The 13,197-nt window shown below is 43.7% G+C and overlaps 1 protein-coding gene across 1 annotated transcript in view; it reads right to left on the bottom strand.

The window, feature by feature from the left end:
• Positions 1-13,197, bottom strand: part of CDHR1 (cadherin related family member 1) — a 65,365-nt gene that overhangs the window by 14,918 nt on the left and 37,250 nt on the right. The window contains exons 14-16 of the mRNA XM_024106960.3: positions 9,248-9,315; positions 5,253-5,481; positions 3,933-4,187 (exon numbers count right to left, since the gene is read on the bottom strand). Coding sequence (XP_023962728.2) covers positions 3,933-4,187; positions 5,253-5,481; positions 9,248-9,315 — 552 coding nt within the window. The remainder of the gene's footprint in view (positions 1-3,932; positions 4,188-5,252; positions 5,482-9,247; positions 9,316-13,197) is intronic.

The raw sequence follows: 13,197 nt of genomic DNA, 5'->3' as shown, positions 1-13,197 counted from the left end.
GTGGTCATAAAGAAAGAGAATGAGAACCCATCTACACGGGGCCGGGGCCAGGGCCAGGGCCAGGTTTTCTGCTGCCCCAAGCGGAGGGGGAAAAAAAGAAAAAAGCTGCAGCAGCGCAATCGCGCCACTCCACTCTTCGACAGTTCGGCAGGGCTTCACTCCATCTCTTCCTCTTCAGCGGCACTTCGGCAGCAGCTCAAAGAGGAAAAAAGGACTGAGGGACTCGCTGTTGAATTCCCGCCGAAGACCCGGACGTGCCGCCCCAATAGCGGCCGGAATGCCGCACCTTTGTATTGGCTGCCCCTAGCACCTGCTTCTTTAGCTGGTGCCTGGAGCCGACCCTGCAGCCACAGCAGATTTTTGTATTTGGAAATTGAATCTCCCCCACAGGCTGAATCTGAGAGTATTTTTTGCAAGTAACTCTGGACACCACTGAGAAACTACAGGTGATGTAAGAAGTGATCAAGCACTGTGCAAGGATTTTTCTGTAGGGCATACTACGAGATTCGTTTTGTAGCTCCTGCCTGAGCGGGCTAATTATGAAGGTTGTTATAAAGGATTGTTACAAGGAGCAGGGAGAAAAATTGTTCTTCTTAACCTCTGAGGATAGGACAAGAAGCAATGGGCTTAAATTGCAGCAAGGGCAGTTTAGGTTGGACATTAGGAAAAACTGCCTAACTGTCAGAGTGGTTAAGCACTGGAATAAATTGCCTAGGGAGAGTGTGGAATCTCCATCATTGGAGATTTTTAAGAACAGGTTAGACAAACACCTGTCAGGAATGGTCTAGATAATACTTAGTCCTGCCATGAGTGCAGGGGAACTAGACTAGAAGACCTCTCGAGGTCCCTTCCAACTCTATGATTCTAAGTGGAATATAGTGGACTGAAGTCCATAAATGCAATGCTTGGGAGAGGGAACACTGAAAATCATTCTCTCTGAATGGAGGGTACACAATATCAGCAGGTCACTAGCAGGAAGTTGTTAATGTAGAAAAAAATAGGAGGAAGGATTGCTCCTCAAGTCTGGTGATTGTATCATCATGGTTGGGGAAGTGGCAGTGCATTAACTTTTTGATGAGCTGGTGCATGGGAAAGAGAATGGGGAGGAAGGAATAAATGTATTGGAAAGGTGTGCGAGTCTCAGAGCAGACAAAAGAGCATGAGCACATGCAGGGTGTAGAAATACACAGAACATCTCTTGGTTTCCCAGCTACTTTCCCCACCTCTGCTAGCCAACACTCCTCACTAGGGAACTCCAGGAGGGGAGAGGACACTCACAGGACCTTTCTTTTGCCCCTGCAAAAAAAGCTGGTGGCAGGTTTGCCTTTTCTCCTGGAGGGGCAGGGGAACTGGAAGTGGCAGGCAGCTCTCTCCATCCCTCTCTGCACCTCGGGAGGGGAGGTGAAACTTGCTGAGGGACCGATATTTTCAGCAGAAGTCAGGCAGGGAACTCCCAAATGGACACATTCTCTTATTAGGAACCAAAGCTTCTTCACCCACTGGCAGGAATTCTTGGAACCTTTAGATAACCAGCCAACCAACAGCTTCTCCTGCCACTCCCTCATCAGCTTCTCTCACCTGAGGAGTCCGCCTTTTGCCAGCCAGTGACCAGAGAGAAGAATAGGGAGGTCTGGGGAACTGGCCTCCCCAAGTTCAAGAGAGGGAAATGGACAGGGGAAATGGGGGAGCTCAAGTGCCCCATCTACAGAAGATAGAAAGGAGGGAACTCTCCCATTGCTTTTAGCAGAGCAGGGGAAATTGCTCTCCAGCGCATTCCCCCTTCTTTTAATCCCGCTCAGATTGTCTAGCTTGTTGTGCTGATGACAAGTCATAGGCCCCTGTGAGCTCACTGACTCGGTACCTCCAATATGCTGACTGATGTCAAGGCCCAGATTTCGGTGATGTCTCTTGCTCAGCAGCTGTAGCTTGCTGGACTAATAGCCAGGCACACACTACTGTGAGGTCAGTAGCTAAGTCCATCCACACTCTATGGCTGGAAATTGTGTGAAAGGATGGGTTAATGGTTATGTTACAATTAGAAGAACTGGAAATGTTCTTAGAATTAATGGGTGGCTCAAAATTCAATATTACGTAGTTCCATGTCACCTAATATTAAATGTGGAAGTGGAATGCTTTATTCTAATGAAGGCACAGGTTATCACCAACAGTAAGATGCCACATACTGTAGTTTGCTTCAGGGGGTTGAGCACTTTATCCTGTTTGCTGTAGAAATACTCCACAACTCAGAAACAGTCAAACATCTGACATGTTGGAGCAGATTCTTCTAGGAGTGGAAGTGGTATAAATTCAGAGTATCAGTAGAGTTATTCTAGATTTACACAGGTATCACTCAAAGCAGAATCTGGCTCATCATTTTTAAAGAGACAGTTAAAATGAGTTCTCTCTGATGAAGCCTTTTATCTGTCAGGAGATGGATAACAATCAATGGGCTCAGAATATGTGCACAGGGAGCTTCCGGTAGTGCACAAATCTCTTTACCTTGGGTGACTGATATCAAGGGAACATGAGAGGGAAAACAGAAAAAAAAATGAGAAAAGGAGAGAGATGCTAATATTTAAAGGATACAGAACTTTGGCTGCATTTTGGACAAAAGCAAGAGAAGGCCAGTCACTGTTAGCATGAAGAGATTTGCATTTATGCCCCATGGATGGGTCCAGATAGTAAAAGGCTAGAGGTCTGTCTCTTTTGCATCAAAGCCCATTTGCACCTCTCTTACACCCCTTTTAAAAGGTCCCAGTACAGTGAAAAAGGTGTTTAGAATACATGAAAACACACTTTAAGCCTGATTTTAACATATAAACAAGTCAGATTGAAGGGACACTGCCAACAAATGCATAATATATTTTAAAGTCTTTTTGTTTTGATTACTAACACTACTGAGGATTATTAAAATACATTAAAAATAAATTAGTTTTTAACATGCATTTGTACGTTTACTTTTTGCATTTCACTTTTGCTGAACAATGAAATTAGACTGGATCATTTATTTGTCTCCAGTCAACTTCCAATCAGTAACATTTTCTGGTTCTCATGCTCTGAAGATCATTCTGCTGCAGGTGCCTGCTTACTTTTTAGAATGCTGCTGATACTGCACTATTTTTTAAGATCAAGAAAATATTTTAGTCATAGGAAATCCACACAGATATTCCTTAGATTGATCTCTATATATCCTAATATATATTTATAGAACTTAAATGTGGTATCTAAAAGTTCTTAGGAATAACCCTTCAGCAGTCGCTAAGCGTGGAGCTCCTTGGAGGAGCTGGGAGAAGGTTCTATGAGTTTTCTGCCTTCTCAAGTACCTTCTATGCATTCACCTCTCTCTTTTACCCACACTGAGATTGTGGAGGTTACTACACCCAGATGGCCATGCTGCTGTCACAGGGGAGAGAAATGGATTGCAGTTAGTCTTTGACCTAATTGCCCCCACAATCCCAGTTCTGAACGCCTGCTCTCCAAGCCGTAGGGCAACTTTTGGTCCAGTTCCCTTTCATCTCTCTTGACCAACAGCTCAGAAATGTAGTAGTCCGACTGAAGTTTGGTCTCATGGGCACATAGGTCCTTAACTGTCTGACATCAGATGAAAGGAACTAATCTCCCAGCCAGATTCTAACACCCCTCCCCCCCGCCACAATCAGGATTTTCCCCTCTCCTCCAATCAGGATTTTCTTAGGCCTCTGAGTCCACAGAATTTGGTTGGGCCTCAGGGTTCTGGAAAGGCATTAAACGGTGGAGCTATCAAAAATCTGTTGGGAAAACTCTGATGGCTAGCATTTTATTTTATTTTTTTGCTATTATCAACTCTTGAAACATTAAACAGTGCTCTTTAGAAATGGTGTGAGTGGAAACTCCTCTTTGGTTCCACCCAAACATCTCCCAAGGCTGGTCACTTCTGTTCAATATCTGCTTACCTCTTCTGTAATATCAATCTTCAGTACTGCCGTCGTGCTAAATGAAGGGGAACCCCGGTCCTTGGCTTGAACTACCACAGACCATATGCAGTCTTTGTTCTTGGTGATGTTGTGAATGATATCCAGGGACCTGATATAGGACTTCAGCTTTATTTCCCCAGTGCTTTGATCTATATCAAATACATTGGCTGGATCTGCTTGCATAATAGAATAGTCTACAATGTTGTTGGGTTCTTCTGCATCTTGATCTATAGCCTGTTCAGGAGAAATGTTGAAAAGAGACACGTATTGCAGATGAATTTGGATGAAGGGAGAATGTAAAAGTTCCTGGGCATGTATTTGCCCACTTTAGGGATAGTCAAAGCATCTGCTGTGAGATTACTGAGATATTACTGTGTGACCTTAGACGACAAAATTAGCAGTCCTTTCCATCTGAACAATTTTTATTTTAGATTAAAGTAAACAAGAAAGAAAGTCCAGGTATTATGTATCCATGGACGTGATGGTATAAATGATTCACTTTATAATAGCAGGCATCTTGTACTAATTTAACGGGTATTTCCCTGCAGCCAGACTAGAAGGAATACTTTACTCTTAAAGGTGAAGTTGATAGAAAACAATTTGACAGTGAGCTAGCTCTGTACACCACTAAACTATATTTGTTTTTGTTATTATACTTCAATATTTACTTTTGCTAACCATATGTATATTCTTGTCATCCGACTTGCTAATGTATGTTTGCTAATATATATTTTAGGCAGATTCTCATTTAACTGTACATGACATCTGCATTTTTTTTTTCATATTCCACTCCACAGCGTTACATATACTACTTGGAAACTGAAGCCCTCTCATTACAGAACCAATGTAACTATATGGACAGATGCAAGTATCCCCACACAATGGACTTGATCTCTGCTTTGAAGGGTAGCCTGGTTTCAATCCCCATGCACATTTACTCACTCCATGGCATCTGTGCCAATGGTGATGGACTTATTTTAAATCTAGCACTATACAGCACGCTATGTGCAAACTGATAATTTAAATGATGTAACTTGGGTTTATTATTTTTTACAGAATTACATTTCTTTTGATGCATTTACATTTTTGAACAGTATGTAAAATATTATCAGTCCATGTTTTTGATCTCTGTTCTACACTGCCACACCCAACGGGCAAACTAAAACATACTAGAGGGAAACAAATGTGTTTGTTCACCCTCATCCCACGTATGCACACTTAGGGGTAGAATGTTCAAAGCACTTGGTGTTGTGCTAACTCTGCGTCCACTAAAGTCTTGGACATCATTTCATTCCTCACCTCTATTTTCACTGGTGATCCAATGATCATGGTCTTTTCCTGGATGTTCTCATTGAACTCCGGAGAATGGTCATTAACATCTAGCACAGTGATAAACACCTCAGCCAAGCTATACTTCCCGTCTGTGTCTTCTACCTTCACATAGAAGTTGTACTTTGCAGTGACTTCAGCATCTAATGTGGCCCATGGCTGGGTATAAATAATTCCTGTTGATGGATGGATTAGAAATCTGGAGGAGATACATGAAAAACAAGCATTTTGAGTGTTAAATTGTGGACGCTCACATCCTAGTCTAGATTATTGAACTGCTGAGGTTAGATATTGGTACCCAGAACAGATGCAAGCTCAAGTTAATTTATATCTTGTCTTGTTCGCTCTGCCTAGGCTCAGTGATGTCACACAGCTTACACCAAAGGCTAAACAGTCAATTGACAAACACATAGGCCCCCTAAAGAAGCAGTTGAGGTTTTCCTATGACATTGGGAAAGCTTGTGTGGCACAAAGCTGGCATAGCTTGTTCTGTGCCACCCATTTCCCTGCCTTGCAATGCAGGGTGGTGCATCCAGGATGGGCAGGGCTTTGTTGGGGGTGGGGGTTCGCACCAGACACAGAAAAGGTGCAGTACATGACACTTCACCAGATCTTTGGCCACTGCTCTAAGTTATGCTGGATGCCTCTGCCCAGGACTGAGGTGGTGGAAAGGTGGACTAGAGACAGCTTTCCTCCACCTTCTTCTCAGCTGCACTGAGTGTAAACTCTGCCTAGCTGACAACTGAGCCTATTGTACAGTACAGTTCAGTTATGGTCTAATGCAGATGAGTATTTAAAGATGTGGGTAGTGGTATAATGCTGGAATTTTTGCAGCCGGGAGCCTTATACAAGGCCTCTCCTGTTCTGAAAACAGACCTAAAACCTGACAGATCCCAAATCACTGACCCTACATATTTTTGCTTGTCCTTTTTGTTTTGAAAAAACAGAATTATTATTATGTGGTATTCTTTGTGTGTTAGCCCTTTCAGTTGTATTTTGTAGAAGCTTTTGTACTCATGCAATGCTCAGTGTGATGGTTTTTTCCCAAATGTGATCTCTTTGTGTAGAAACATTAGAGAACTGCATATTTATTCAGGTTATAAGTACAATGTATTAGATCGTGTCCTGAATAAAAGAAGATTGATTGACCCCAGCTGAATAGCAGAGGAAAGTGTGTTGCATACAATATTTGGCTCTTAGTTAGCTTCTCAGAATGGGTAAGCTAAATGGTTCTGCTAAGCCCCCTAAAATGTGCAGAGCGATTGTGTCCTCCAAAAACTAATCACTGTTTTATAAACTGGTATTGGGAGGTTGCAGGTATTCAGAATTATCCAGGGTGAGTTCAATTCTATGCATTTTTAATTACTGAGCCACTGTCAAGAGTGACAGGCAAAAGACTGAATTTCTCTTAAAGATGCCAACCTCCTGTCTTTTCAAAGGACCCTGTCAGTTTAGGCCCCAAATGGAGGTTTTGTAAAAATGAAAGGTTTTCTGTATCCTGTATTTAATGCAAAATAAAATAAAGTATTTTTGTGCATTCCAATTTTGAGCTTAATATATAATTATTATAAAATTGGCATTGTTATTATCTATGCTTATGAGTTGTTTGTATTACAATACTACCCACAAACTCCAATGAAGACAGACCTTATTGTACTGAGTGCTGTGCAACTCCATGGAAAGAGATAGTCCCTGTGCTGAAGTGCTTACAATCTAAAAAGACAAGAACTACAAAAGGTAGTTTTATTATCTCCATTTTACAGATGGGGAACTGAGGCGCAGAGAGATTAAGGCCTTGTCTACACACAAAAATTGTATCACTTTAGCTATACCAATATAGTTAAAGTGGTTCAGCATCCTGGTGTGGACTCTGTTATACTGGTATAAGGCAGAGTTATACTGTGTGATAGGGTCGATAAACTCCACACTGGACAACAAGGGGTTAAGGAGCTGGTCTGGGCTCAGCTACCCCAGCCTGGCCACACCTGCAAGAGAGGCACAGGCTGGAGAAGGAGCTTTAAAAGGGGGGCAGAACAGCTCACTTGTTGGCAGACCAGGGAAAAGAAACAGATCTTCAACCCTCAGCTCCCAAGGAAAGGGCTGATTGAAGGCAGGAGCTTCCCAGACAACCACTGCCTGATGGTCCCTGCCAGAGGGAAGGGAGGGACAGATCTGGATACATGCTGAGATGGAGTCACTCCCCTCTATCCTTTACTAACTTCATTTATTTGCATTAATTCTCCTTGCTTTTTGTTCACCAACTACCCTGGAAGGGGAGGGACTTTGAATTGACCTGGCCAGAGGGCCAAGTCACAGGAAGAGGCAGGCCACCACAGAGGCAGAGCAGCCATTGGCAGGAGACCCCAGTGGACAGAGTGCTGCTGTGCCACACCCCGCCATGAGGAGGAGCCAGTGGTGAGTCGACCCTTTCACATATGGACATTGCTATTCCTATTTGGGAGGGGGAATATTCCAGTATAATGCACCTTTATACCAGTATAACTACATCCATGTTAGGAGTTGTACCAATTTAACTGTTTTGGCAGAAACATCACAGCCCTAACAAACAGTTAAATTGGTATAAGAATTGCATGCGGTGCAAGCCTAAGTGATGTGCCTGAGCTCATGCTGGAAGTTTATGGCAGAGCTGGAAATTCAACCCAGATTTCCTGAGTCTCAATCCAGTGTCTTAACCAAAAAAGTTCCATGTTTAGGAAAATCAACAAAAAACCTCACAGCAGCCTCATTTCCCTGGTTAAGTTCTATTTTAGCTTTAGGAGTGTGAGAATCAGAATAAATTTGCACACACTTTTTTTTCCACACAACATCTTTTTTTCTCCAAGCCTTCAGAAGTTTTTTGGCACCAGCTGTTACATTTTAAACTTAATAGGTCTGAGTGCATCAGATGGCCTTTGCTTGCTTGCTTCTACCCAATTAACAGCTTGCTTGAGGATTTAGTGAGAAGCTCAAAATAAGCCGTGATTTAGAAGCTCCTGTATGTGCGCCCTTGTTTGGATGTTTCCCAATAACCCCCTGAAATTCTGGATTTGACTGCCATAATTAGCATCCTACTCAAAGTGGGGAGCAGAGCTTTAAAACCAGGTGGGGAATTACTAGAAGAAATAAAATTTTGCAGGAGAGGGGGATGAGAGTCTGGACAACACACTCATTTGCAAGTTCTTCTCTCCAACCTCTTAAGTCATAGGGGTGAGAGGTTCCGCAGAATCGTGAGAGATGACCAGCCATATTCGAGATGGCTAGGAGCCCCAGCCAATTATTACATTTGCAATAACTGGGGTGGGGTTGGAGAGCTGATCAAATGGGTGCTCATTTTCATCTATCCTACAACAGGAAGCAGGAGCGAGGTATCTATTAGAGATCTGGTGAACATCCTGTTCCCTTCCTCCATGCCCTGCTGCTACTAGTGTTACATGCAAGCAACAGTTCTAATATCCAGTGGTGCCAGTCACCAATGCCAGAAGTGCCAACAGTGTCAGACCTCAGAAAATGTTGTGGGAATTTTTAGATATGGTTCCCATGAATTTTTGGTCTTTTCTGTACATTGGATTGAGTGTTGAAATGGCATTGTTTTTGCAGCTAAACAGGGGCGTGTGGGGTCCACAGACCTTTTGCAATAACCAGCACAAACAACCCTTCCTCCTGCAAAAAGTACTTTTTAAATGATAGTTTGAACAGATGCTATGCATTGTCACTTAGCTGCCCTAGGTTTCTTTAGGGGCATGTGGTAAAACACCATAGACTTATACAACAAGTTTTTGCCTGTGTTTTGCAGGAGAAAATATTTTAACAGAAACAACTCAGGAAAAAGACATAGGGTAAGTGCCTCCCCCTCAGATAATCTCAACATGCATTTGTCTGAGATGCCAGCCGCTGTCTTAACCCTCTTATTTTGTCAGTAGTGATTTCTCTTTTTAATGTATTCAAAGGTTAACTTTTTTACTTACAGATCAGCTCCTGTTCCATATATGGAGTATTTGACTTCTCCCCAGAGTCCCGAATCTGGGTCTGTAGCCTTAAGAAAAGAATTCAAAGGAGTCCTGATTTATTAACCTGTAGTAAAGTGTATTGTCCTATTGTGCCTAATAACAGCACACTAAAAGCCAAACAGATTTTTCTCCTTTTAAAATATTTTGTCAGTATATTTATGGAACTTTCATTAACAATTTGCATTTGGAAGTTTGCAAAATATTACAAAATCAAATGGTAATGGGCGATACAGCAAAGCTTTTTCATACAACCACATCCTAAGCACTCTACATGAACATAAGCAGTAAAATCTATAATGCTTATTGGGTGACGCCATTCTTAGGCATTTGACATTATCTTGTAACATCCTTTCTTTCATAGGAGTAAGGAGTGCATTAGTGCACTGACTAAACAAACAACTCATTCTCAACCTTTACTAGAGATCAGTTAAATATGAGTGCAGTGTCCCTGGCCAAAACTGTCTTTTAAACAGCACAGAGATTTTTTTAAAAAGACTCCACTGTGGTATATTTAGTTGATATTTGTACATAACGATATTTCAATCTGGCTGGTGTTTTGATCATTCTTGTGCATGTGGGCCCAGGTTGCGCTGCAGGTATCTCTTCAGATGTTGCAACTTTGTTCTGCATTCTTATTAGTTTCTCCACGGGTTCAGGGTTGGGAAAAGCAGTTGACTTGATAGAGGGAGTTATTTCTGTTTTCTTTGGTACCTATGAGGATTTTTTTGTTACATCAGTATGTCTGTCCACCTACCTCTAAATGCAGAGAAACTTGATGTAGGCAGGTGTGCTGTGGTGTTGAGTGTATAACTGGCTCCCTCACTTGCTTGTTTAAACATTGCTTGCTTGTTTTGCAGTCTTTAGCAATGTCTTTGATGTCTAAACTCATGCAAGACCAGTGTAACTCATCTGTGGCCTTGTGGGGTGTGGGGACGTGCATCTGGTTCCTGATAACTACCATGGATTCTTGTCAACTTCTGAGGTCTCATAACTTTGGGTTCTTTTTACTGGATTCCATTTCGCATGTTATTTTTTCTTGGGATGTCCAGTATTCTCTAATACATCTTTCATATGTATCCATCCTGCTAGAACAGTTACTTTCCAAGCCTACAGTATCTCAACATGCTGGGTTTGTCTCTGAATCTGGTTTAGGCACTAATCTGGTGACTACATGATGTTTAGTATTGAATATGAACTGTGCAGATGCGCTGTCCTCTTTGCCTTTGACCAGAAGGGCCCGATTTTGCTGCTTTTGCAAAAAGTTTTTTTTTTTTTTAAACATTTTCTGCAGACCACCTCAGTGTTGGACACTGTTCTTCTTCTTCTGACTACTACAGTTAGGAACATGATAATCTCTGTGCTGTGCTGCCTTGGTGCCAGTGTGTCCTATGGTGAGCTCTTCTTTCTAGTTTTGATGTTCTTCCCTATATAGAGTTTAGTGTTTTCACCTCTAGGATCTGCAGTTAGTACTTTCAGTAGCATTTGTGTCATTTCACTGCCTCTGCAGCACACTGACTAGTTTGGGCTCCCTTAGCATCCTGCCTCAGGCATCTATGTCTCTGGTGCCCAGCCCTATGGGATCTTGTATCACTCCCAAATTTACACGTGGCTGTCGACTGCCTCAGCTTTGTGTGGCATACTGATCTATGGGTTCTAGCTCTGACTCTAGTGGTTGTATTAAACAAATGTAGAACATTCCTTTTGGGCTGGAAATGTTTCTTCAGTGCTCACAGGGTCTCTAACATTTTGCTTTTCTTCCTCTGACAGTGTGAGATATTGGTAAATGTATAAACAAACTCTTCCCATTTCTGAATACACGAAAGCAGTTCTTACATTCAGGGCCAGCTCTAGGTTTTTTGCCGCCCCAAGCAAAAAAAATTTTGGCTGCCCCCTGCCCCAGCCCTGGGCTCCTCGACGCACCCCCCTGCTGCCCCAGCCTTGGGCTCTCCCCACCCACCCACCCACACCCCCTGCCGCCCCAGCTCTGGGCTCCCTCATTCCCCCCCACCATTGCCCCCCACACACATCTCCTGCCACCCCAGCCCTGGGCTCTCTCCCCCCTCCCCCACCTGCACCCTCCTTCCGCAGCAGCCCTGGGTCACTGGTAACTCGCTCCCATGGCAGGTCATTCAGCATGAATTTTAGAGGTGCACAGAACACAGACAGGATTGGTTCCCATATGGTTACAGAACTGCAGTAAAGTGGAACAATTTTCAGCTTGTGTGATTGGAGGATATCTGGATGCATACTATAAGACTATCCTACATAAATGAGGAAAAGTTGAGGTGCCTTTATTATTCTTTTCTACCACTCTTTCTTTCTATGGGGAATTTGCCAATGCAATATCACTGTCTTCCTTTTAAACAAACAAACAAAAAGGCAATGGCTGTTGAAAATAGCAATTCCAGTCCTAATAACCACTGGGAAGCATTTCTTGCTCAATTTTATCCTACTTTTTCTACAGCAAGTTACAGTGGATCAGTATATTTGATTTGGGAGAAATGAAGTAACAGCTGCCCAAACTGAGCTTGAGCACTCCTGAATTTTGAGGTGTTCAAATCTGGAAGGCAGGTGCTGGGGGTAAGGGGTAAGGGGGCTCCACAGGGGAGCATGGCAGCATGTATGCAGCAGTGTGTCTGGCGCTGTGCGGAGCCAGACATGCTGGTCTGAGTGGCACGGTAAGGGGGCTGGGGGGTTGGATGGGGCGGAGGTTTGGGGGGGCAGTCATGGGCAGGGAGAAGGGGGGGTTAGATGGGTCAGGGTTGGGGGGGGCAGTCAGGAGACAGGCAGCGGTTGGATAGGCATGGGAGTCCCGGGGATTTGTCAGGGGACAGGTAGGTGTGGGGTCCTAGGGGGGGAAGTTGGGGCGGTCTCAGGAGGGGGCAGTTGGGGACAAGGAGAAGGGAGGCTTAGATAGGCGGTGGGGTCCTGGGGGGCAGGGGTCCCAGAAGGCGGTGATCAGGGGACAGGGTGCAGGGGGGGTTGGATGGGTTGGGGTTTCTGTGGGGGGCAGTCAGAGGGGGTGGATGGTGGGAGGGTGGGGCTACCCTCCCTCCCTGTGGAGTGTCCTATTTTTTGAATGTTAAAATATGGTATCCCTACCCTTCAGATTGCAGCTCTCCATTCATAGCAGGCTGCAGCATGAGGTCTCAGCTACTTCACTCCCTCCCCCTCTTTCCTGTTGGTAGTGGCCAAGGGAATGCCGGGAAATATAGTTCTTTCCCTGCTCCAGGGCTGGCTCTATAGGCAGGGAGCTAACCAAGGAACTACAGTTCCCAGGGCCCCTGTTGGTTCTCAGCTCCCATGCTGGATCCCTGCCGCCCCTGCAAATGGGCTGCCCCAAGCACGTGCTTGCTTTGCTGGTGCCTAGAGCCGCCCCTGCTTACATTGGGGTCATTCTTTTCCAAATCTCGTGCATTTTTATAGTCTTGCTCGTAAACAGCATAATTATGCATGTAGCAATCATGTCACCTTTGCAATCTATGGAAGATTGGACTAGAAATTCACTAGCAGCCATTTTCCTTTCTTTTTGTTCACCCTCAATCAAATCCAAGTCTTTCTTACAACAATGCCAGCCTCGCTCAGCTATCACTGAATCTTTCAGCTGGAGTGTGTGACATTTTTGTGGCTTAAAAAAACACATAAAATAAAATAAAAATGGCACTTCAGACACATTGTCTGAAAAGGCTTTGCTGAAACAACAGCTACCTTGCTGAGCATTGTGTGCTAACATAACAATATCAGACTCTGAGTGGCTCTACACATTAGAGCTTAATATACCTGCTACTCTGAGTATGGTGATAGCTGAGAGTCCATATGGCCTTGATCCCAAATGCACTTAGTTATGAGACTGCAGGAGCAGGTTTTCTTTTACTCATTGATTTAAAGATGTTTCAGCAGGTGAGCAG

The sequence above is a fragment of the Chrysemys picta genome, chromosome 7, assembly GCF_011386835.1.
Source record: "Chrysemys picta bellii isolate R12L10 chromosome 7, ASM1138683v2, whole genome shotgun sequence".
Lineage (NCBI taxonomy): Eukaryota > Metazoa > Chordata > Testudines > Emydidae > Chrysemys > Chrysemys picta.
Note: the sequence above shows the minus strand (reverse complement) of the source record. Positions and strands in the feature narration are given on the sequence as shown.